The 25,000-nt window shown below is 42.3% G+C and overlaps 2 protein-coding genes across 2 annotated transcripts in view; one reads left to right on the top strand and one right to left on the bottom strand.

Annotated features, from left to right (window-relative positions):
• The window catches only part of tgfb3 (transforming growth factor, beta 3), a 27,701-nt gene extending 16,202 nt beyond the window's left edge, over positions 1-11,499 (bottom strand). The window contains exon 1 of the mRNA XM_080751307.1: positions 10,698-11,499. Within this exon, the coding sequence (XP_080607433.1) occupies positions 10,698-11,043 (346 nt within the window). The 5' untranslated portion in view covers positions 11,044-11,499. The remainder of the gene's footprint in view (positions 1-10,697) is intronic.
• Positions 11,500-14,701: 3,202 nt separating this feature from the next.
• ift43 (intraflagellar transport 43 homolog (Chlamydomonas)) overlaps positions 14,702-25,000 on the top strand; it is a gene marked incomplete at both ends in the record, with an annotated part of 31,172 nt that continues 20,873 nt past the window's right edge. The window contains one exon of the mRNA XM_080750888.1: positions 14,702-14,739. Coding sequence (XP_080607014.1) covers positions 14,702-14,739 — 38 coding nt within the window. The remainder of the gene's footprint in view (positions 14,740-25,000) is intronic.

Below are 25,000 nucleotides of genomic sequence, written 5' to 3'. Positions count from 1 at the left end.
GAGATATATTTGTTATATAATAATCTAAATTATTACACAGATGCTTTCCTGGTCTTGTATTTAATTAGGCCACCCATTTGATTTAATCTCTGGGGATCAGCAATCTATGTGCAATTGGAACCGATATTTTACACTCTCAGAGTTACAGTGACCTCTAAAGGGCCATTCAAACCCCTGGGTGGTTCTTCCTGGACCTGATGTTGAGAACCAGTGTGTTAAAGGAACAATAGATTTACCCCCATTGATTCCGGATGGGGACCCACATGCAATTGGGGTAAATTCACTCAAATCAAATTATTGTATTAGGAATGCGACAAAATACAAAATAAATATCAATTGAACTCAAGTCTCCATGGCATGAGTAATCAATAGGGGAAAAAAAGGCATTTTGGGGGTGAACTACTCCTTTAAGGGGAAGGTAGGAGCCTCATTAGTGACAGTTGATCTGCCAAGTGCATGCATGCATCTAAACTGTATGTCTGTCTGTCTGTCTGTGTGTGTGTGTGTGTGCGTGCGTGCGTGCGTGCGTGCGTGCGTGCGTGCGTGCGTGCGTGTGGTAGTGTAGCATGTTGCAGTCTATAAGGCTGGGCGATATTAGGAACCTTCGATATTCTATAAAGTTGTTGAATACCTCGATATCGATATTACTCATGATATTAGTAAAAACAATTGCATTATATCGTTTTTAATGTTTTTCTGCTTTAGGTTGACTGCCTGCCTAACCCAGATAATGAATAGCATATCTATGCATGCACACTGCACAGTATACATAGAAGGGTTAGGTTTTATTGAAATAACCACACCAGTAACCACACGTACATGCAAAGTGTGTCTATTAATTAATTTGACACATACACCAATACCTAATTTCAAGCCGCCATCATCGATATGAATACCTTGCATGTTAATACCTCGATATCAATACATTTTTGATATATTGATTGCCCAGCCTTATTAGTGCAGTCAGCATACAGCAGAACCTACTGTAATGGCTGCACCATACAGTAGGTTCATACAGCAGAACCTACTGTAATGGCTGCACCATACAGTAGGTTCCCTCTGAAACGACTTCCTGTTGGACGCGCGCTCCTTCTCTTTTCGCACTCTCTGTTCTTAAAAAAAAAAGAAAGAATCCCTCTAATACCATCGAATCGTTTATTATTTTAACAGGCCGAGCACATGCAGCGCGTTGAGCAAAAACAAGCACACAGCAAGCTTTTTATGAGCCAAGTGGAAACAGTCATTTACAGCCAAGCCATTGCTAATTTATTACCCCAAGCTTAAGCTTTATTACCGGCCCTTAGATTTGCTGGTGGTTAACTGAGCTGCACCTTTAACACACTCGCATGATTGAGCGTTTTTTCTTTTCTTTTCTTCTCTCCTTTATTCATTTTTTCGTATTCTTTTGACAAAGGAAAACTCAAATGGCTGGGTGTTTGTGTCATGCAGAAGGCACTCGCGCACATCTCTAAATATATGCACTCTGTTTGACCCATAATTCTATTTCACAGCGTCCTCCAAGCTATTATCTGATATTTCCACAAGGCCCTTTTTTACGTAAGTTTCCCTATTTATAGGCGACCTTTTCTGCGCGCATCCCAGGCCAGATATCTGGCCAGTGTTTCCATGCAATCTATAAGGAGGAAAACTCCAGTAGCATTCTCCTCCCTCGGACCCCCTCACCCACCCCGACACACACACACACACACACACACACACACACACACGCACACACACACACGCACACACACACACACACAGGGACATGCTGGGCCCCTGATTCAGCCCGGGAAAAAAGAGTTGGAGAGGCCCTCATTGCGCGCTATAGAGAGAGATCTCTCTCTATAGCGCTGCTGCTACTCAAAGATTTGCCATTTCAGATCATGACAAGTGACAAGCTATTTCGTCGTTGTCGGGTGGAAACCTTGTATGTCCAAAACCGTTTGTTTTGTATTTATCATTTTAAAAATGATTTAAACTAGTGAAAACAGCCGATCTACAAGCACACAACGCCTCGCACCACGAGGCGTTGTGTGCTTGTAGATCTGCTGTTTTCACTACTTTTGTGCAAACAGTTTAATTTTTACTTTTGTGCAAGCAGTTTAATTTTTTCCGAATGGCCGGCCTGGACCGGCCGGGAATGAACCGGCCGTTCGGGAGTTGTCCCGCTTTTCCCAATGGCCAGCACGTCCCTGCACACACACACGCGCGCGCGTGCTACTAGTTATTTATCTCTCTGTCTCTGTCTGTCTCTCTCTCTGTCCCCTCTATACCTCTCTCATACAAGGTGGAAAGCCCCACTTCGGTGGGGAGATTTGAAATTCTAATCAAGTCTTTAGTTTCCTTTTTGCGTGACCTCATTTTTCCCATTGCAACGGCTTTTTAGGTGGATTTCACATTACGCCTTATTTTTGCCAAGGGTCTGAAGGTAATTTGTTCCATGTCGGTGCAGCACGGGGTTTTTGCTCGGTGTAATTAAAGTGAAATACATTGAAACTAATTTGCAGACCCCTCATGCCATTATCAGATCTGGTGCTATCGCCAGCATGGAGACGATGACATCAGCTTGACCTGTACACAGAGCTGACATCCATTACGTTTCCCTGGGGGAACATAAACACACATATCTGCTTAGTTTTATGCTGTTTACAATACAGTGGTTCTCAACCTGTGGGTCGGACTCGGGACCCCAAATTATTCTGCAGGGTCCCCAGATGATCGACTTAACGTGCAACATTGTTTTCTCACTCAACAGTACAAACTAACACAAAGTTTAAGTGTATAGATAGAGGGTATCTGCACATTTCAAAGTGACAATTTAAGGACTTGTCAATACCTCTAAAATGACAAATTAAACATTGGCCAAATTGTCAAATATCAGAGGCAGAAATTGTGAAAATAGCTGATCTACATGCTCACAACGCCTCGGGTAGAACTGTGTTACACAAAATGTAATGCCTCAACTTTTAGTGCTCGTCAGGGTGAAAAATATGATTATTATTGGGGTTAGGGTTGAGAACCACTGTACTATAACAATGTACTGGTCCTCCATACACACAAGGGCGCCACACTTCTCAAAACCATGACTCATATTCAGCTGATTGGTTGTGTCTTAGCCCTACAGTACATGAAGTACATTTATTACCAGAATTACGAGTAACGACGTACATAAATGATAAATAACTATGGAAACATTGCTTAAAGTTTAGAGCTGCACTGCTAGAACCGACCAACGCCTCAATTTCAACAAATTGCTCTCATTTGATCACATTGCAATTAAGGAGCTGAGTTTTATAGCGGGGTTTATTCCCATTAACACCTATCCGGCCGTGTATTTATAACCACTTTTCATAGGATCACCAAATGATGCCCAGCTGATCTCATTTTCATATTATCACTCAATTAATTGCTCCATAGATGGGCTGTAAGTGGGGGATTTAATGGTAAAGTGTAACACACCCCTTAAGGGTCTGTAACTATATATGAGAGTGTACAAATGGAACCAGTGGTCCATTTGGTTCCATTTGTACACTCTGAGTTAACCATTTAAACCCTATGCTTATAGTTTCCTATGCTTAGTTGTATAGAGCCCACAGGGTTTGACTATACCAGGTTCACTTGTATCTCCCGCTACACACATTTCTTTGCCAGAAATAGCTGATGTACAAGCTCAAAATGCGCTGGACACTAGGGTTTATGTGTTTAAATTAACACTCTTGACTTTAGAGTGTACACAGGATAGCCTAAGGCAGTGGTTCTCAAAGTGATTTCCAGGGACTCGGTTCCTTTAGGGGGGTCTAAATTGACTCTTACAAGTCTGTAACTCTGACAGTGTACAAATGGAACCAAATGGACCCTGACCTGACGGGGTCCAATTGGTTCCATTTGTATACTGTCAGAGTTACTGTGTGTGTAGGGTACTATCCGTGTGTACTATCCCTCTGTCATTCAATGTTATATGAGATACTTCAATGGTTTCCTGTGTAAATAAGCCAAGTGCTTTCCTAGGATCTCCTTTTAGTTGACCTTGTACCAGTGAACTGTACCGTCATGAAACTGTACCTTTTTCTATGCAAACTTCTAATAAAGTCTTCAATCAATCAATCAATCAATCAATCAATCAATCAATCAATAAATCAGAGTTAAGGGAAGACCTTGAAATGTAAAAGTTTGAGAACCACTGGTCTAGGGACACACTTGGGCACTTTTCGGCCGGCAAAGAACCAGCGGGTTCTTTCTCCCACCCATGGGATGAACCAGAGGTGAGCTTTTACACCGAGAACCGGAGTTGGTTCCAAACCGTAAAAGTTGGTTCGGAACGGGAACCACAAAATCCTTCGATCCTCTGATATAATCTGGTTCAATCTGGTGGAAACGCAAGCCGGGTTCGCGGCCGGTTCGCAAGAAGGAACCAAGGTTCCAAGAAAGTTGAACCGGCACTGGTTCTTGAACCAAGGTTCTTTTGGTGGAAAAGGCCCCTTTGAGTAGCTCAGACTAGGGCATTAACGACTTGTGATTTTTGCAAGTCGACTCGACTCTGTAAAAGGTTGAGTTGAAGTCGACTTTATCGTTTGGTGATGTCATCACACACGACCCCCCAATTATTTTGGGGGGGGTCCCCAGATGATTAACCTAATGTGAAACATTGTTTTCTCACTTAACTGTAAACAAACCGACATAAAGTTTAAGTGTACAGAGGGTATCTTCACATTTCTAAAGTGCCAATTTAAGGACTTTTTAATACCTCTAAAATGACAAATTAAACATTGGCCAAATTGTCAAATATATAGAGGCAGAAATTGTGAAAATAGCCGATCTACATGCTCACAACGCCTCGCAACGCGAGGCGTTGTGAGCATGTAGATCTGCTATTTTCACAATAGAAAGTTTTTTGGGTTTTTTTCAACTTCAACTTTCAACTTTCTCTGGTGGGAGTCGACTTGTGTAATGAAGTCGACTGAGTCGACTTTTTCGTTAATGCCCTATAGCTCAGACACGTGTCTGGCCCAGACACTTGTCCTCTCTACAGCTCCCACCCCGCCCCAGTAGTAGTATACCCTCTAAACCCTCGCCTTCCTTCCTGTCCTGTGTCTGACTGGGACGCCCCCCCCCCCCCCCCCCCCCCACCGGTCCCACCGCCACTACGAGCCCTCTCCTCTCCTCTCCTTCACAAGGTGACGTCACACGGAAGCTCCCGCCGATCACCTCCTCTCACTGGCAGCCACAGGGCTGCTGTGATGTCAGTCTCTCCAAAGCTATGTGGAGGTAAACACTGAGGAACTGGGACGCATGCATGGGGAGGCAGGTGCTCGCCAGCTGCTCAGGCGTCTAGACCTCTTTAACCAGTGAGAAACGGCCCCGGTGAGGCCCGAAGATTGCCATTTCAACGGGTTCACAAATGAATAGTGGATTTACTAATTGAGCTTGTATCTCAAATTAGTGATTTGTATGCAAGTCACGACGAAAGGACTCAAAAACAAGATGTGCGAGGGGAATACTTTAACCACTTTCAGCCTCGGGCATGACATTATAAGCAAATAAACTATTAAATAGCACTACAAGATTGTAGATCGGTTGGTTTCACACGACACCATTGCACAACAAAGTATAAAATAGGCCTTTAGTGGTTAGTGTCAGCCCATAACTTGTTCAACTGAAAACAAAGTTTCCACCTCAAATATTTATAGTATACAGACTGAACGTGGAATGTTCAGAGGACCAGGTCTTCGTATCTGGTGTTCTTCCCAGGAGAGAAAGCACCACATGGACAGAGAAGCACTTTTTAAAAAAAAATACATTCTTTTTATCGAGCGACATGTCGCAAGGACACTTTGTCGCCGAAGCGTAGTAAATCAGACTGCAGTGAGTGAGATAATGCAATGGAGCGCTCTCTCTCTCCCTCTCTGCTGAAGTCAGACAGCTTTTTTCCACTTGATCAAGGATGAAGAAGAGGGGAAATGGAGAGGGGCTTGGGGTGGGGGGTGAGAGAGAGAGAGAGGCTGTCTTTCAGAATAAGGCCAAAGAACTCTGTCTCTGTTTGCTGGGATGACATCACCTTTCTACTATTCCATATATCAGGAACAGTGCTGTCCTCAACTCCGGTCATCCTCCAAACACTCAGTGAATGATTACCTTATGCTCGGCCGCGACTGTGAACTTCCCTCCGTGAGTGACATTATGCGTAATTTCTAAATATTGCAGCCAATGGACTGGATCGTCTGGGCAGCCTTATTGTGCCAAAGGTCAGGCAGAGGTAACTTGATGCTGTCTGTGTGGATGAATGAATGTGTCTTCAGTCCACATCTGAAGTCCTCACCACTATTCACTTTTCTGTGATACTGACGGTGGGATTGGTGGTAAAGCATAATCCAGTGTTTCTCAAATTTTCAAATGTCAAGGTCTCCCCTTAACTCTGACAGTGTACAAATGGAACCAAATGGACCCGTTAGGGTTCATTTGGTTCCATTTGTACACTGTCAGAGTTACAGACTAGTATGGGTCAATTTAGACCCAATTTTTCTGTGATACTGACGGTGGGATTGGTGGTAAAGCATAGTCCAGTGTATCTCAAACTTTCAAATGTCAAGGTCTCCCCTTAACTCTGACAGTGTACAAATGGAACCAAATGGATCCGTTACGGTTCATTTGGTTCCATTTGTACACTGTCAGAGTTACAGACTAGTATGGGTCAATTTAGACCCCCATAAATGAACCCACAGAGTCCCTGGAATCCACTTTGAGAACCACTGGCATAATCCTTTTGGCCTCACATTGCATCTGACAGCTACTGTAGATTCAATGCTCTATAATACCTGGATTATGCTTAGTGCAATCAGAAAACCCTACATGGAAATTATTACAGTATTGCACAAAAAGAAACCCATGTAGCCTATATGCAAAATCCATTATCAGATAATCAAATATGACTGAATGCACGCACACTGTTATTACTGTGGTGACAGACATTCTGCTCCTAGATTCTGAAACGGGCTCTGCTGCTTGCTATGAAATTACATAATGGAAAAGTCAAAGGGAGAGAAAACTGATTATTCATCCATGCTGGCAGCCCATGTTAATGAGGGTAACACCCTTCTTGGATAAGTTGTTTTAGGACAATGAGCGGTGCCAATAGCCAGTCCAGTTCATGTAGTATATTATCACTGGAGGCCTACAGTCTGAGACCGTACACAATAAATTGTCAGTGTTCATATTAACTCCAAGAATACTGTCGTTGTCGGGTGGAAACCTTGTATGTCCAAGACGTTCGTTTTATATTTATCATTTTAAAAATGAACTAAACTAGTGAAAATAGCAGATCTACAGCTTTCACTACTTTTGTGTGACAGCCTTCCCACTGAGCAATAGTCGTTTTTTACACGACTAGTTTTTTTTTAGCCTTAATTTCACCCGGCTAGATTCCGGTTATATTCACACCGAAAATATACTTTGCAATTTATTCCATGATTCGATAACAATTTATTAAAAAAAACAACAGTAAGGTGCTTAACTGATCTCCTAATATTGGACTAACATAATTATAATATCCGTTGATCATTATTAAGTATAGTTTAGATCTAGCCGAGATTTAGCCAACTAATTATAGTCGCCGTATCAACGTTTATATTTACACCGAATTTAGACAATTAGATTTAATCCATATTTCAATAAACATTTCTTTAAAAAAACAACTCCACGTTGCAGAACTGATCTCGAAATATTGGTGTAAAATGATTCCAATAGCCATCCGATCATTAAGCTATTTGTCTGGGTGTAGTCGTTGTATAGCCGGCTTTTCAACGCCTTTTTTTAAACCAATGTCAATATAAAGTCTTTAAAACAAAAATATACGATGAAATGAACTCCTCGTCTGTCAGTCAGACAGTGCAGTGCCGCGTGATTATGGATCCAACTGGGAAAGATGGATGGAAACGGCAAAGAGCGCTCGTTTTCAGTTATTGTCCACGACATTGCAAGCGGCCGGCGGAGCGCCGCGCGAGTTACGAAGCCGTGGTGAATGCAATCGTTATATTTACGGCCTGGGCAAGCGCACGATAAACGCCATGATAATTGGGTTTTGGTGCACCTCGCGCGGTCCAAGTGACTACAACGGAGCGCTCCCTACGTCCGGTTCAGCCAATCACAAGCTTCAAAAATGAGTCCGGGGCGTACACACACACACACACACACACACACGCGCACGCGCACACACACACACACACACACACACACACACACACACACACACACACGCTAACATTTAGTTTCCTCAACAATGTGCACTACACTAAAATGAACACAGGTGGGCAATGTCACCTTTTAATACGGCCAGAAAGTCTATACTATCATATCAGCATTGATGGCTGAGTGGATAGCGTCGCCGACTTGAGTGTCAGAGATTAGTGGATCGAATCCCACTGTCGCCCTACTTTTCACTACTTTCGACGGCCGCTAACGGCGAAATGTAGACTTTTTGTATCCGACTAATAGTGGTATATGTAGCAACCCGTGTAAATATAGCCGACTAAACAACTAGTCAAAAATATCAAATCTAGACCTTTACAACACTGATTTTCAACGCGTGGTGTAGAAGATAAAAACACGACTATTAGGCAACTAATACACCTCAAAATGCTTACTGGGTTGTATGATGAAGCAGGGCTTTACTTGGTGAAAAAAACGTAATGTGAAACTTGGAGATACGAGGTTTCTGCCCGACAGTGACGATATACGAATGGAACCAAATGTGTGGACCCCTTCTAATAGATGTGCCTCCATTTGCGGAGTTCAACGAAACACTGAGGGTTTGACTGTGTGTAGCAGGGGTGATGTGTCCTGGGCACGTGGCCATTACTTATCCCACTCCTTTAGACCTCTGTTTGTTTTGGGAGCTCTGCTACCTCTGACCAGTGGATAAACCCGCTTGTGGAGCTGTATACCGGGAGTGTCAGAATCGCTTTGCCGGGGGACCTGCTGTGAAATGGATTTAATTCAGGATTGGGGGGAATTAAGCTGGACTGGCTCCGCATCACAGCACAGAATAAACACCTGTTGATTTAAAAGCAGTGTTGTGCTGTGTTGTGCACTCATCATCAGCCTCCTTTACTATGAAGAGGATGGGGCACATGTCCAAAAAAGCCCTCCACTTAAACTTTCCTTTCTCTGGAGAATCACTGCAGTGGGGGCTGAGAGAGAACCCAATCCAATAAGCTCCCCATTGTGATTACTGGAACAATCAATTGAGCACAGTTTATACAGGAAATGCCAATATGAATGAGCAGAGGGGCAATTTTGACCGTGATCCACAAAACAGTCAGCAGCTCCATCGCTACTGGAACAGAGGTGTCAATTGGGTATGGCAAGCTATGGCAGCTACCATACCTTGGCTACAGGGGGGAAATAATAAAATGTACTGTAATCGTGCCTGTTGCTAAGGTATGGCAAAATTACTTTTGTCTTTTAAGACTGGTGTCTTTTAAGACACCAGTCATGTTGCCATACCTTGGCTTTTTCTGAACTGACGCCGCTGTACTGGAAACGGTAGACTAGTATGGAAATATAAGTACGAGTAACGGTAAAGCTTTCTGAAATATATTGGGGGAAATTAAAGGCCAAATAAAAATTTGGAAATGAGGTATTGGAGTTGGCAATAAATGCTCCCCCCCCCCCCTCCCCGACTTAACTGCCTGAGAATTTCTTTCCCCCCAGTTTGGAATGTGTCAGACTTGTCGTGTGGTAGGCTGCTGCCGTTCCCATGGCTGTGGTGTGAGGTATGTATGAGGAATGGCGCTCATTCCAATTAGATTGTTTACTTTGCCCTCTCCGTTGCGCGCCCCGCTGCAGTGCAGGCAGCAGTGCGCGCAGGCAGGCAGGCGCGCCCGTCCGTGCGTAAAAAGCAGACGGTGTCGCGCGCCGAAAACAGCAGACCTACAAGCTCACAGCGCGTGGCCTCCGCCACGCGCTGTGAGCTTGTAGGTCTACTGTTTTCGGTCAAGAAGAAGTTGTCACGCGGATATAGTTGGACGGACCTGATGCCAACTGGAGGAGGGCTTCTATTTAACATTTCTCCACGGTGGTTGCGATTAATCGCATGCTGTATAAACAGGGTTTTCTCTCTTTTTTTCAGGGCGTTTGTGAAAATAAACGTTTCTCGAGGAAACTTGACGCACGATTATGGAAAACATAAGTAGGCCTACTGCAAAACAAGCTGAGGTGGGGGTTATTTGACACGCTGGCTGCTACACCAGTGGTTCCCCAAACTGTTATCCCCTGCCGAAAGAGAAATTAGACGTTTGCCCGGGACCCAAACGTGTGAAAATTGATTTTCCACGACTTCTTGAACATAATATTCTCTAATGTATGGAATTTTTTAGCCTTTTCTTTTATTTATTCAACTGAAATAGATTTTTTTAATCATGACATGTTGCTTTTTTTGTAATTTTTTTTTAATATGTTAAGAAAGAATAATAATTAAAAACAAATGTAGGAAACCAAAAAATTAAGGGACTCATAAAAATGTCCCGACCCAGTGTTTGGGAACCTGCAGTGCGTTACACACTGATATGGGAAATAAACTGATGTGTGCGAGCCAGTGTGTCCATGCGTGCGTGTGTGTGTGTTCATGTGAGCGAGTTGGGCAGAGCGCCGCCGGCCTACGTGGACGCGTATCATCAAAGCCACACTGACTATCTTCTACTCACTGTTTTCTGAGGGCCCATTGATCATGTTGAACTTGTAAATCTCCTTGGCGTAATACTCGGTCTCCGTGTTATCCTGTCCGCAGCTCTGCTGCTTGTCTCTGCCCAGCTCCTCGATCAGGTCCTTGGTGCTGTTGTACAGCGCCAGCACCTGAAACGGCACTTGGTTGGGGCCGATGGTCTGGGGCGGACTGGTCAGCCGCAGCTTGCTGAGGATCTGTCCTCGGATCGCCTCCACTCGCTTCTTCTTGATGTGGTCGATGTCCACCGTGGTGCACGTCGACAGCGACAGAGTCATGGTCACACAACTCGAGAGCAGTAGAAACAGGAGTGCTTTTCCCAAATTCATATTGTTTTTTGTTTTTTTTTTACTCGCAAACTGATCGCTCGTCAGGTTTTCAAAAGTTTTTTTTTTAATTGTTTAACTTAATTCCGATTTGTATAGAATCCTTTTTTAGCTATAATATAATTCAAGTCGTCGCCGAGTCCTTTTCTCCAAGGAATCCCATGTTGTGTCATGTCATGTGCGCAAAATGAGCGTTATTTGCAGCGCGAGAGCTATAATCCATGACCTTTCTGAAATAGAATCTCAAACTCCTCATCAAAACTCTCGGTGTTTTCTTTTCTTTGCCTGTTCTTCTTCATTCCATTGGTTTTAACACAAGCGTCCGCCTCTTCTTTCTTCACTTATACCCTCGTATCAATCTCTATACCGTTCTGTTGCTCCATCGTATTATGCGCTTTCTATCCACTTGTGTGTGTAGTAGGCTATATATGTGGTCCCCTGCGTGCCGCTCTGTCGCCCTCCTGCCAAGTCTCACATACATATACAGTCAACAGACGCACTTTCCACGCTCACTGGACACTTTATACCAGGAGGTAGCCGTGACGTTTAGAGAGGGAGGGACTGCACAGTCTCCCTTAGAGCACTGGTTCCCAAAGACTGGGTCGGCACCCGTGTTGTTTTCATTGTAGGTCTATTATTAATATTATTTCAAAATATATATATAAAAAAAACATTCCCCCAAAAGCTAAGATTTTCATGAATAAAAAAAGTCATTAAAAGTAATTTCATTCATAAATAGTTCTAAAGGAAAAATATAAGGAATTCAAAAAATTAGAAAACATGTTTAAGAAGTAGTGAAAACAGCCGATTTACAAGCTAAATGTACCTAAAATAAGGCACATGATATTGACGATAACAGTAAAAATCGAAATCTAACACAGAAAGTGTGATATGAGTATGATGACACGCTCAAACAGGCCATTATCCAGTGAAATCTTGGAGATGCAAACTAAGCTAAACTCAGGTCCACTGTAGTGGCAGACAGTGCTTTTAACAATGCACAACACCGCCATCTAGCGGACTGCCGGAGCAATAGGAAATAACTTTAGCCATAAGCCATAATAACAAATAGGCTACAATAAATATTTAGAATTAGAACAGTGGTGGAAAAATAACTCACATTCTTTACTTAAGTAAAAGTATCAATACTGCAATGTAGAAGTAGGCCTACTCTGTTACAAGTAAAAGTAAAAGTAGCCTACAAAAGTATTGGTATCAAGGGTTAGGGTTAGGGTTAGATAATTTATAATTATCTACAAAGTAACTAGTAGCCTTACTAAAGTTTTCAAATAATTGTATAATATTTGGATCCGAGATGTAGTGGAGTAGACGTAAAAGTATTGGAAATTGTAAATACTCAAGTACAAATACCTCAAAATTGTAGGCTACTGTCTATTTTCTTAAACTTTACTTGGTTACTTTACACCACTGAGTAGGCTATCAGTGATGCATACAACAGCAACAACACGTCAATCATCGCAGGATCATTTTAGGCCACGTTATGGTCAAAGACACTATTTTATTAGAATGATATCAATGCCAAATGTTTTTAATTACACATTTAGTTGAGGATTAAGTTGCTAATAAGATAATCACCGGACATTTTTCACACCCCCAAAGTCTTGGGTGCGTCGAAATATCCCGCAAAGTTTGTATCAACGCAGTCTGCGGGCAGCGGTAGGCCACTGCTTGCGCATCGCCTCTTAACGTCCCGTCGCCATAGAAACGGTTGCTATGTGACGCTTGCTTGTCTCCAGGAAGCAGCAGCAAAGCAAAGCAAAGCAGCGTCGCCTGTGTTTGTTAGCAAGACAGAGACATGGAGGATAATAATATCCAACACGGAGACGGTGGAGTTGGGAGAAATGTGAGTGTTTCGCCTCCGTGCTCAACATCTAGTGTTGTTCTTCTCTGCAGTTTAAATTAGACGCTAGCCTAGCACAACCTGGGACCAGGCTAGGCTAAGCAATAAGCTAATGAGCTAAGCCAGTGTTTCTCAAACTTTCAGATTTCAATGTCCCCCTTAACTCTGACAGTGTACAAATGGAACCAAATGGACCCGTGTACACTGTCAAGAGTTACAGACATGTATGTGTCAATTTAGACCCCTCCAAAGGAACCCACAGAGTCCCTGGAATCCACTTTGAGAAGTACTGAGCTAAGCTAACCTGTTGACATGTCATAGCCTATGTCTCTGAACTGAAGACAGTACGACATCGTTCAAATGCCCTGAGTCCCCGTTTAAATAAGCGCTGTTTTAATATTTCACATAGCCGGTGTACCCTGAAATGGCTTGCCCTTTGTAAACTATCCTCCTGGCTAATAGGGGAGTAGCCCTCATGTTTCAGGGCTAAAAAGAAAGTTCAAAATTGCTATTAACTAAGAAGACCTCATCTTTCCAGTGGTGGAAAAAGTACTCACATTTAAGTATCAAGGCTGCGCTGTGAAAATAAGTCCGGAATTAAAAATGTACTTGAATAAAAGTACAAATGTATTGGTATCAAAATGTACTTAAAGTACCAAGTAAGTAGAAAGTACTCATTATGTAAAATGTTTTCAAATGTATCATGTACAAATCTTTTGAAAATAGGTAGCATAATTGCGACACATTGTTAGATAATTATGCTATGTGATCTGCTATTTCCAAAAGGCCAAAATGTGTATAGGGCTGAAGTGTTTACATTTTGTAATAATAAACCAAATATACAACGAAATTAGTAACCAAAGTTTTCAAATAAATGTAGTGGAGTAAAAGTACAATATTTGTAACTTAGTTATAGATTGATTGAATGCTTAATTAGACAGAAATGTAAAGATCACGAGTGCAGTCAGACATTTGAGCTAAAAGGATAAAACAAAACAAAAGTCATGGGAACTTGTTTCCTACATGATGATAATGTTTATAATAAAACACACTAGTGAATTATGCAGCCTACTTTTTACACTTAACCAAACATAGAATTGTTGGGCATTGAAAAACTATGCAAGCTGCTTTTGAACAATAATCTACATGTGATAACACTGTTTGTACTAATTGTTTGGTTAAATAGTTAGGCTTGTATTTCCTATTACAATCTTTTGTAGCAGCCATACCCATTCTTCCCATTCATTTCCACGTACCACTTGATCAATTTGACATTTTACTAGCAACAATAAAATAGCTGGAGACGCAAATATACATTATATTTCCTGTTGGTGAGATAACCTTTGACCCATGCTGCAGCGGATTCTTCAAAGCCATAACAGCTCAACTTATTCAATAGCAACTTATGACAAAGGACATCAAATGCTGCACTTAGATCTAACAATACAGATTTCTGTAAAAATAATTCCATCACATAATCTTCCAAAAAACAAACAAACATCAAAATAGCCGATCTACAGGCTCACGTGTCTCATTGCAATGCATTTTGATCTTGGTTTCCGCAATTCTTTTTTTTTTTTTTTTTTTTTTCAAATTGCAGAAGTATAAAATAATCTTCCAAGTGGTTAAACTGTTCCTTATTTTGCTGGGTGGCGACACCCTGGCCTGAGGACCCCTGGGTGTCCCCGGACCCCTCTTTGAGAACAACTGATTTAGAATGATGTTAAACATTGCAGGCTGCAAAGCCAGGGTGGAGATCTCGCCTTGCGGCAGAGCAGACGTCTGTTGAAGAGAGCCGTCATGTCAGGAAGTTCTCCTCGTCTGCTTCTGGGGGAGAGGTAAGAGTTCATCTGGACACAACTAACAAGCTGTGTGTCAACAACATTCTATAATGGGGATGGGACGATATGAAAATTTCACATCATGATTATTGTGGCAAAAGAAATCGCTATTTACGATATTATCGCGATAATCCATTATCCTGGGGCGGAACATTTCCAAAAAATAGCAGATCTACAAGCTCACAACGCGTCGCAATGCGACGCGTTGTGAACTTGTAGATCGGCTATTTTTTTGGCAAAGACATTTGAGAGAGACTCTCAAGTATGTATATTATAAGTACCTTTTTACCAATAATTATAGAATTATAGAAGTGGAACCGGATTTGCAGCTCGGCAAATAAATGAATTGATCCCAGTGCATGACGGAGAACGATATCACGATACATCTCTGCGATACGATTATCGTGAGTGTTTTTTTATCACGATAAACGATAATATCGCGTATCGTCCCGTCCCTAGTCATCAACATTCTATAACACAGGTTGCTTCATAAATATGCATTGTGGTTCTGTCTTATGCATGAATCCAAGGATGAAGAGGAGGTACGTACTGTATATAGCATGAATGAAATGGTTATAATGCGTGGCTTGAGTTGTTAAAGCTCCCTAGATAATAAAATAACTTTATACCATTTACTGAAGTTACAGCTTTACAAACACTGGAACCCCAACTCTTGATTGCTGTTTGATTGGTTATGTATTTGGTGTGATTTGATTTACAGGGCGGCCCATAGAAATTCGGCAGATCTCAAAATATTGTGGAGCAGCTGTCAACCACTTTCAAGAAGGAAACAGCCTTTTGAATAATGGGTGCCTATTCTATGAGAGACATGATAACCTCATATGAAGTTCATATGGGGTTATATACCAACAAACGTAGCCTCCAATAAAAAGTATATACATGCGGGGGTACATTATATATACCAAACCGTGTGAGAAAAGCTTGACTATTGATGGTATAACGTTATAAAGTAGTGAGTGACACTTTTCCTATAGAAGTAGAAGTACAAAATAGTGCTCAAAATTAGAACTTTGTGTTGTGTGCATGGGACCTATCTACAAGCTCACAATGCATCATGATGTGACGAGTTGTGCGCTTGTAGATCTGTGATTTCAAAAGCTTGTACATCTATTCTCAAATAGCCTACAGTATGTATGTACAGTATACAGATACACGGTTAAAGTGATTCTGATAATATATTAACTAGTTGTGCTGGGAGACCCCTTGGTACCCCCTCAAGGACCCCTGGGGGTCCACGGACCCCACTATGAGAACTGTGGCAGTGCTGGGTATCGTTACTTGTTAACTGAGAAAAGTGACTTGTTAGTTTACTTTTCCGTTACCGACAATTAAAACCCACCTGCGAGGACATTTGGTAAACATAAAACAGCCTACTGGAGTGTTGTGGAGCTATGCTGGACTTCACCATGGCGGTTTGCCTTGACATTGAACCTCCTTTCACCAGTAAATCCAAAATTAGTGTGAATACTTCCACAGTCTTACTAAAAGGCCCTGCCCTGCCATGTGCAACTGTAAATTAATGTAAACAAGACACAAGCCCAGATACGTTCTCCTTTGTCGCCAATAGATTGCCATGCAACCCGGTGTTACACCAAAAGTGGCAACCTATATAATACTGTAGACTGACTACGCAACCACCACAGACGGCAACACATCTCTGGTCGGTCACCTTTTTTAACAGTCAGTGGCGAGTGGGACCTGTGCATGTCTCCTTTGACGGAGAGGAGCGCATTCATTCAGGAAACAGCACAAATGTGTCGGGTGGATTATTTTCCCTTTGTGGCAACAGAAAGAACAGGGAAATATAGGTCTTAAATGTAAATAAGTAACGCCATTGTTTTGGAAAATGTAACTATAACGGAACTACTAAATGTCAAAACTAACTCATTAGGTTACTCCGCTACCACCGAACCTAACGGCGCTACGTAACGCCGTTAGTAGTGATGCGCGGGTCAGGTTTTTTTCATAACCCGCACGACCCACAGCCCGCACGAAACGTAACCCGCCCGCGCCCGCCCCGCAGAACAATATACAAATCAACGAATCCGCCCGCCCCGCAACCCGCATTAAAAAAAAAGATGGTATATCATCTCCAGAATAGCTCATCTGTATACGGCTCTTCTAAGTACCCAACGTCGCTTTACAGAAAGGTTTACAGTAGCAGCACAATATTGTCATGGGCTAAATAAACAAACGTGTTGTTCAAATTGGGGTTTAGCCTAAAAGACATTCATTCAAAGACGTTCATTCTCTCTGGGGCATCGTCGGGGAAGAATGGCGTTTCAGGTTTTATGTCAATCATATTTATACAGCGCAGACAGCAAAAGACGGACAATATTACATTCGGTTGGTTATTGATTCACCAGATTGGAGAGATGGGATCATGGGAGCGACTCGAGGTGGGCGCATGGTGATTTTCCGATGGCCTTAAAGTCCGAGTGACTTAAAGTCCGAAAGGCTGTTCAATTTAGTAGCCTATATGAGAGCGGAGACACACAGGAGGAGGAGAGAAAGAGGAGGAGAGGCGGCTGACTTTGGATGCGCAGCATGTGATGTTTAAGATGTTAAACTTGGTCTCACACATCACACATAGGCCTATGAGTGATTACTTTGTTTGATTTGAAAGCATGATGGATAATAAAGACCTGGATGTTACCTCTTATTGTGTGATCCAGGATGGATGCAGTCAATTTGAAGAAATAATAATCCAGCATGGACAATAAGAAAGCACTGGCCTACGTTTTCATTCACTTCTTGGCTGAAAATCTATTCTATATAGCCTATATGTCATTTTATAACCTAGTTTAAACTAAGGGAGGCGGGAGCTGCTCGACTCTTTTCAGACGAGCGCTGACACAATTGAGTGCGAGAGCTTAATTGAAATGACCTACATAATATATGCGCAGTGAACTGGAATTATATAATTAATTATTTGGGAGCAGGTGTGTAAAGATTCTAATCTATAAACATCTCAAATAGCTTTTATACTTTTTTTAATTCTCGAGGCGAGCGTGGTTGGTTCATTCAGTCAAAAAATCCGTCTCACTTGCGAAAGTTGTGTTTCAAATCGTATCCGTTGACTGGCTGGTTATAGTCTATAACTTACCCGACACAAAGTATTTAGCTATAAACGGACTTGTGTGGATGACAGAGACACATACGGTAAGTGAAATCCTGCTGAATTGTTTGTGCATTCTTCTGCTGTGCTCACGTTGTGTCAAATGTTGGCAAAATGCGGTTCGCGGGCCCAACAGGAGCGGAATTGGGACGGTCCTCGCACCAAGGAGCGGAGGAGAAACCTCGCTCCTCTCTGGCGCATTTTAAAACATGCTCGCTCGCTCATGCTCGTATTCAAACATTATATTCTTATTCTTATAGGACTACTCTTATTAAGAATAAAAGGCAAATAAGAACAGGTGATTATTCTTATTTATTTTTTGCACATGAGAGTGGTGATAACCCGCCCGCCCGCCGCCCGCCAATATTGAGTCTCAAACCTTGACCCACCCACCCGCACGCGGGCGGGTTGGCGGGCGGGTGGGGGCACCGGGTCGGCCCGCGCATCACTAGCCGTTAGTTATAACGCCGTTACACCCAACACTGGTTATTGGATACAAAATGTATAAATAAAAATCGAACCTCTGTTCGAAGTGGAGCTGTGTGTGTGTGTGTGTGTGTGTGTGTGTGTGTGTGTGTGTGTGTGTGTGTGTGTGTGTGTGTGTGTGTGTGTGTGTGTGTGTGTGTGTGTGTGTGTGTGTGTGTGTGTGTGTGTGTGTGTGTGTGTGTGTGTGTGTGTGTGTGTGTGTCTGGCCTGGCCTGGCCTGGCCTGGCCTGGCCTGAACAACAGCGCCCTCGTGTGGTCACAAAAGGTCCTGTTCAAACTCAACGGGACAGTTCAAACTCAACGGGACAGTTCTCACTTGTGAGGACACACATTCTCACTTGTGAGGACACACATTGCTGCCTATAGCGGAGCTCTGTTCCACACAGCTCCAAAAAACCTTGGTCTAAACCTCCCGCAATATTTAAATCTATTTAAAAGTGGAAGAAAGTACTCAAATTGTTATTGTTAGTCTAATTGTTTCTACTGTATCTGACTACTTGAGGAGTTAACTGTATTTCACCGCCTATTCTTTCCGTCAGTTCCAGCATAGCATGGGCTGTTTATCCACATCATTTGAAGTGGTTTAATGTGCTTCTAGTCTACACCATACATGGGCAACCGGCGGCCCTGGGGCCACATGCGGCCCCCACCTTCACTTAATGCGGCCTGCAGGTTAACTCATTGAGTGCCAATCCCGAACTAGTTCGGCTTTATTAGCGTATCGCAGAGTGCCGATCCCGAACTAGTTCGGCTTTTAAAAAAAAAAAAAAAAAAAAAATTGAATTTTTTTTTTTTTTTTTTTGGACCCCATCAAATCTGGTGAACATGATTTCAATCGCGATTTTGCATGTTCCACCCCCATACAACCCCATCTAACGTACAGGGCAGCCATTTTTGTTTACATAACATGTAAAACATAATGGCTATTATCTCAAGAATGCCTGAACGGATTTCCAATCGGATTTTTTTGTTTGAAAGCTGTGAACAAACTGCACAAATCCACTCCAATGCAATCCAGGATTGCATTGGATTTTTTAGAGCTCATTCTTCTCTGTTTTTTTCCCATGCTTGAGGTGTGCAAGGTTTAATCATGGCTAAGTTGACGAAAATAAGGCTTCTAAAATGCTTGGTAGCCAATAGCTAACTTCAAGCTAACTTCATCCTCTTCCTGTACATGCACAAAGGAAAGTGTTCAGGCAAGTCATGGCTGCAGGGCTTCTGCATATACCAGCATATCTCTATGGGATTTTCTATGGCCACTGGGCGCCCTCTAGTGGTGAAAGGGTGGCACTAAATGAGTTAATACCAGACTACTGATATATTATTGATTTTCAGCTGTTACAATTCCAAACATGACCTGCTTTAATTACGTCATATTAGTAGCTTAGTGACTAGTATAGTAATATTAAATGACTTAATTGTATAATTAATGTCCAATGTTTTATGTCCAATGTATTTGTAGGCCTATTTAAGTTCATGAAGTTAACATGAGTATATAACTAAATGCGCTTGAAATGAAATCAAAATGTTACATTTCAGGATTCCTATATAAAAAAAATAACAAAACATTATTCAGGATTCCAATTCAAAAGAAGCAAAAAAAGCCAATCTATTTTTGCTTCTTTTGTTTGAGATAAGACAAAGTAGGACGTAGCAATATGCAATGTGGCCCTCTGGAGTGAAGGTGGAAATATAGAGGCCCTCGCCATCATCACACTTCCAATTCCAGACCTTTTATATTTGCCTTTACTTAGTAATCCATGTTTAGTAAAACCCTGATCAATCTGTCTCCGATGGGGACATTTCCTATTGAAGTCAAACCTATAAGAGATGACACTGGACAGGCAACCAAACCCCCCCACTAGTATCGGCATTCATGGAATTAGTGACGTCCCCTGGATTGGTGAACTGTACGCCAGCCAACATTCCCAACACAAAGAATGCCAGCCATGCTTTTGCTGTAGGCTAATCTTCCAAATTAGGCCAACTTCCCCAACGTAAGATCAGTATTCTCGCGCCCTCTCTGACCTGCTGTGCACATGTAATACATTTTTCCAGCATGTCGTGCGACTGACTGGGTAGGTCTATTTGTAGGTCTCCGTTTAGCGAGCAGTGGCCTCATCTTCCTAAAATACCATAGCGATTGGTCCACATTCTCCACATCGTTTTCAACAAAGGCTGTATTGCTTTTATGGGATGTTAGGGTTTGTCTGCCGCAAGTGCCCTGCCCCAGAGACCATCAGAGAACCCTAAATTGGGAAAACATAAGAGTTAACTGCCCTCCTAGCCACATAACCACTTCACTACATGGCTGTGAAGTTTATATTTGGCGTTTGGAATATCGTACATATGTACAATGAGTGGAAATGTCATTTTTCTTTGTTTCTTTTTTTCCCCCTCAGAGGAAATGATTGCCCGAGGGTGCATTGTTACGCAGAAGAAAGTGTACGCTGATGAATTTCCCATAACATTTATTATTATTATTTATTTATTTTCTCGTTTATTATTTTCATTGTAAACAACACACTATTTTCGTCAAAGAGCTTTGGTGTAGAGGGGAAAAAGAGCAGACTAAGTACAGAGTGAAAGGTCAAGTTTTATAAGTATCGACGGTTCAAGTGGTTAAATATCTGAAAACACAAATTGACATGAATCCAAAATACACTGATGATTGTGCTGTCAAACAATGAAACTATATGGAATCTATGAACAGGTTTTGGGGGTCCCTGCTTCATCTCTCTCTCAACTACGGGGTTCTTAGCCTGAAAACGTTGAAGACCCCTGCACTACAGTATATACTGTACTTTGTTGTCTGGCGTCCCACAGGGCTCTATACTTGGCCTCATCCTTTCTCTACACCAAAACTGATAATAGCAGTCGTACAAGCTCACAATGCATCGCGTTGCAATATAGTGTGACCTGAATGTTAAGTCCAGCCCACGATTCTCAATGCAACGAGTTGCGACTTGCCACCACTTGCAGCAGAATCCTGAAACTGACCTGCATGTAGATCGGCTATTTTCACAATAAAACCTTCTTCAACTCTTAGTGCTCGTCAGGGTGCCGTTCAAATATGATTATTCCGGGGGTCACGGCCTGAAAAGGTTGAGAACCACTGGCATACACTACCTGTCTTTAGGCATTGCGCATAGGCGTAAGCGACTTGTTATTGAGCTGAATTATTGTTATATAGTCCTGGAAATCGGGTTAAATATTCTGGAAAAGTTTTGGAAAAGTTTTGGAAATGAATTGGTAAAGATGTGTGGGAACCCTGTATGACATACATACGAATAGGGACGCTACTAGGTTTCATGTGTTTAAAGCAATATTCAGACTCGACTTTGGTTAATGGCACTAAACAATGGGAGCCTGCATTCACTCCGCCCTGCTTAGCACTGGCATTCACATTTATAAATGGATTTTGGTGTTGAAGGGGCCACACAGCCATGAAAGATGATTTCCTCTTTCGCGACAAAACACATGAAATTCTTCCTGGCCACTTTGTTCTCGGCAGACCCAATTTGGTAATGAGAAATTTAGCATCCCCACCCCCCCCCCCCCCCCCCTTCTTCTATTCTAATTCATTTGCCCCCTGCCCACCCTCATGTGTGCAAGGGATGGGACGATACGCGATATTACCGTTTATCGTGATAAAAAACACTCACGATAATCGTATCGTGGAGATTTAATATATCGTGATATCGTCCTCCGTCATGCACTGGGATCAATTCACCTTTTATTTGCCGAGCTGCATATCCGGTACCACTTAAACCCTCTATAATTGGTAAAAGGTACTCATAATATACATACTTGATACAGTCTTTTTTTCACTCTCTCTATCAAATGTCTTTGCCAAAAAATAGCCGATCTACAAGCTCACAACGCGTTGCGTTGCGACGCGTTGTGAGCTTGTAGATCTGCTATTTTTTGGCAAAATGTTCCGCCCCAGCATAATGGATTTTGATTATCGTGATAATATCGTTAAATCGCGATTTCTTTGGTCACAATAATCGTGATATGAAATTTTCATATCGTCCCATCCCTAATGTGTGCTCTGAGGAATTCATTCATTCAAGTGCTGCTCTCAGGATCCCGGACTCCCGGTCTCAGGATTGAGATGCAAACTCAATTGACTATTTTCAGTTCTATTTTCAGAATCAAAGAATGAGAGGGAGAGGGTCATTTCTTTCTTTTTTTTTCTCCTCTTCTCTCCCTCCTGTGAAGCTATTTTAGGTCAGACTCGCAGCCCCCGGCCGTTCTTTATGTGGCGGTTCCCACACTCTGCTCCATATGTTCATCATGCTTCACATTGGACAGCATTTGAAAACCATAATAAACAAAACAATGGCCCGCGTAGAGCCGACTTGTCTGTGTTTTGCGCGCACATGTCTCGCGTGTTGTTTACGCGAGCTGCGCTGTGTATTGTTTGCTTGCAACAATGTATTTGGGTCCAGTTATTATGGTTAGGCGTATCGGGCGAGAACATGGGGTTGAAATAAGACCGGCCGACCTTTTTGGGGGGCCTTGAAGTTTAATGTTTCTTGCTCTGACGTTCATCCTTAAAAGGACGACTTCAGCCATTCTTGTCACTAATTCTCATTATAATATGGTACAATATGGCAGGGGGTTCCCAAACTTTTTTTGCTCAGGGCACCCCATAAATATTAATCCATTCCAAGGCACCCCTACATTATAATTTTCCAGCTCCCAGCACCTTATATTTATAGCATATCATCGTTGTCGGGTGGAAACCGTGTATGTCCAAAACCGTTCATTTGTATTTATCATCTATAAAATGTACTAATAAAATGCGATGCGAGGCATTGCTGTGCTTGTAGATCTGCTGTTTTCACTAGTTTTGAAACTTGGAGATACGAGGTTTCTGCCCAACAGCGACGATATTTTAGTGATTATGCTGCGAGGAAAACGTTGAGATAATAGCCATTTTGGTTAGAACTGACTGAAAATAACTTTGTACTTCAAGTTTAAATTATACTAAATATTTCAAGTGTTCAAATAAATTCCAAATATTATCAAATGATCTCGCGGCACCCCTGGACTGCCGTCACGGCACCCCAGGGTGCCCCGACACCCACTTTGAAAACCCTGCAATATGGTATAATATGGTCTCAGAGGAGGGCTGTGGACAGTTCAGAAACCTGCTCACTAGTGTAGTGACATCATCGATGGGGAATCCAAGCTAATGGAAGGCAGACTATTCCTGGAAAGTTATCATGCTATATAGAGCATCGCAGTGGGCGTGGTTTGCTGGTGCCACTAAAAATCTCCCATTCATTTTCCCCATAGACTTTTACAGACATATTTATAACAATTATTGTAAGCCTAGAACCAAGCCATCCAGGATGTCAGTGAATCATGACCCATAAACCTTTGATTCTGTGAAAATGAAAAATTTGAAATCGCTGAACAAAGGGTATTTATTAAATGAAGTACAGTATATCAAATAATTAAGTATTCAAATATTTTTCGCTAGTGAACGAAAAAAACTCGATTTCAGATGACTTGTTTGGTCAAACGGACTGTTTTCTATGGACCATAGTTTACACAGAGATCATCGCGGCTGTATTTTTTTTCTTCTCCACGTGAAAGAAAAGACTTTGAACGGCCGCACGCACAACGCCATTGAAAATCAGGTAAATAGCATAGGAAAAAGCTTTGGGAGTTAACAACATTATTTATGGGAAGATCTTTAAAAAAAAGCCTGCCTATAATGATGATGTCACTGGTAGGTTGTGTTTCTGAAGTATCCACAGCCCTCCTATGAGACACTGACAGATTAGAAAAAATAACATGACCAAATTATAGGACAAATTATATGAAGATGGGTTTAAAATGGGTGAAGTCATCCTTTAAGTTTCCAGGCCCTGGGTCTGGAAACTTCCACTAAATTATCATGACTAGCCCTTACCCGTTCAAAGATATGAGCTCCGAAATGATGTGCAGTGTGTGGGTTATGGGATGTGCACTGTGCACACAGTATATGAGGGATGGAAAGTAACTTTAACTGGTGCTTGCATGCTAATATGTAGGAGCATCAATGTAAGAAATACCCGTTCCATTTAACGGCTACAGAGATACTGTGTACCGATCTGCATGATTTTTGGACAACATCTGTAACAGGGCCAGAACCCCCCCCCCCCCCCCCCCGCCCGCCTGCACACACACACACCCCCCCCCCCCCCCCCCCCCCCCCCCGTGTGTGTGTGTGTGTGTGTGGGTTTGTGTGTGATTGTGCATGGCCTGAACAACAGCGCCCCTCCCTTAACATGTGTGGTCACAAAAGGTACTGTAGGCTAAATAGATATAGATACACCATAAAAATGCTAATATACAGCATATGATTTGTGAAAGTGACAAACGGGCTTCACAGTTATGTCAGGTGTGTTCATATGCTATTGGTGATGCGATTTCAGATCAATTGCTCCAGCCACTGAGGAGAAACGCTGTGACAGACAGACACTCACTCAGACACTCACTCAGACAGACATTCGCTAAATTATATGTTAGATGGTGCTGATCGTTTTTTCGTTTTTTCTACACTTTGCTAAAATGATGCAGATGCAGATGCCATGTTTAGAATGGAAGTGTTTGACATCAGGTATTAGTTCAACC

The sequence above is a fragment of the Nannobrachium achirus genome (genome assembly GCF_963921795.1).
Source record: "Nannobrachium achirus genome assembly, chromosome: 20".
Taxonomy (NCBI): Eukaryota; Metazoa; Chordata; class Actinopteri; order Myctophiformes; family Myctophidae; genus Nannobrachium; species Nannobrachium achirus.
This window is presented reverse-complemented; position numbering and strand designations above follow the sequence as displayed.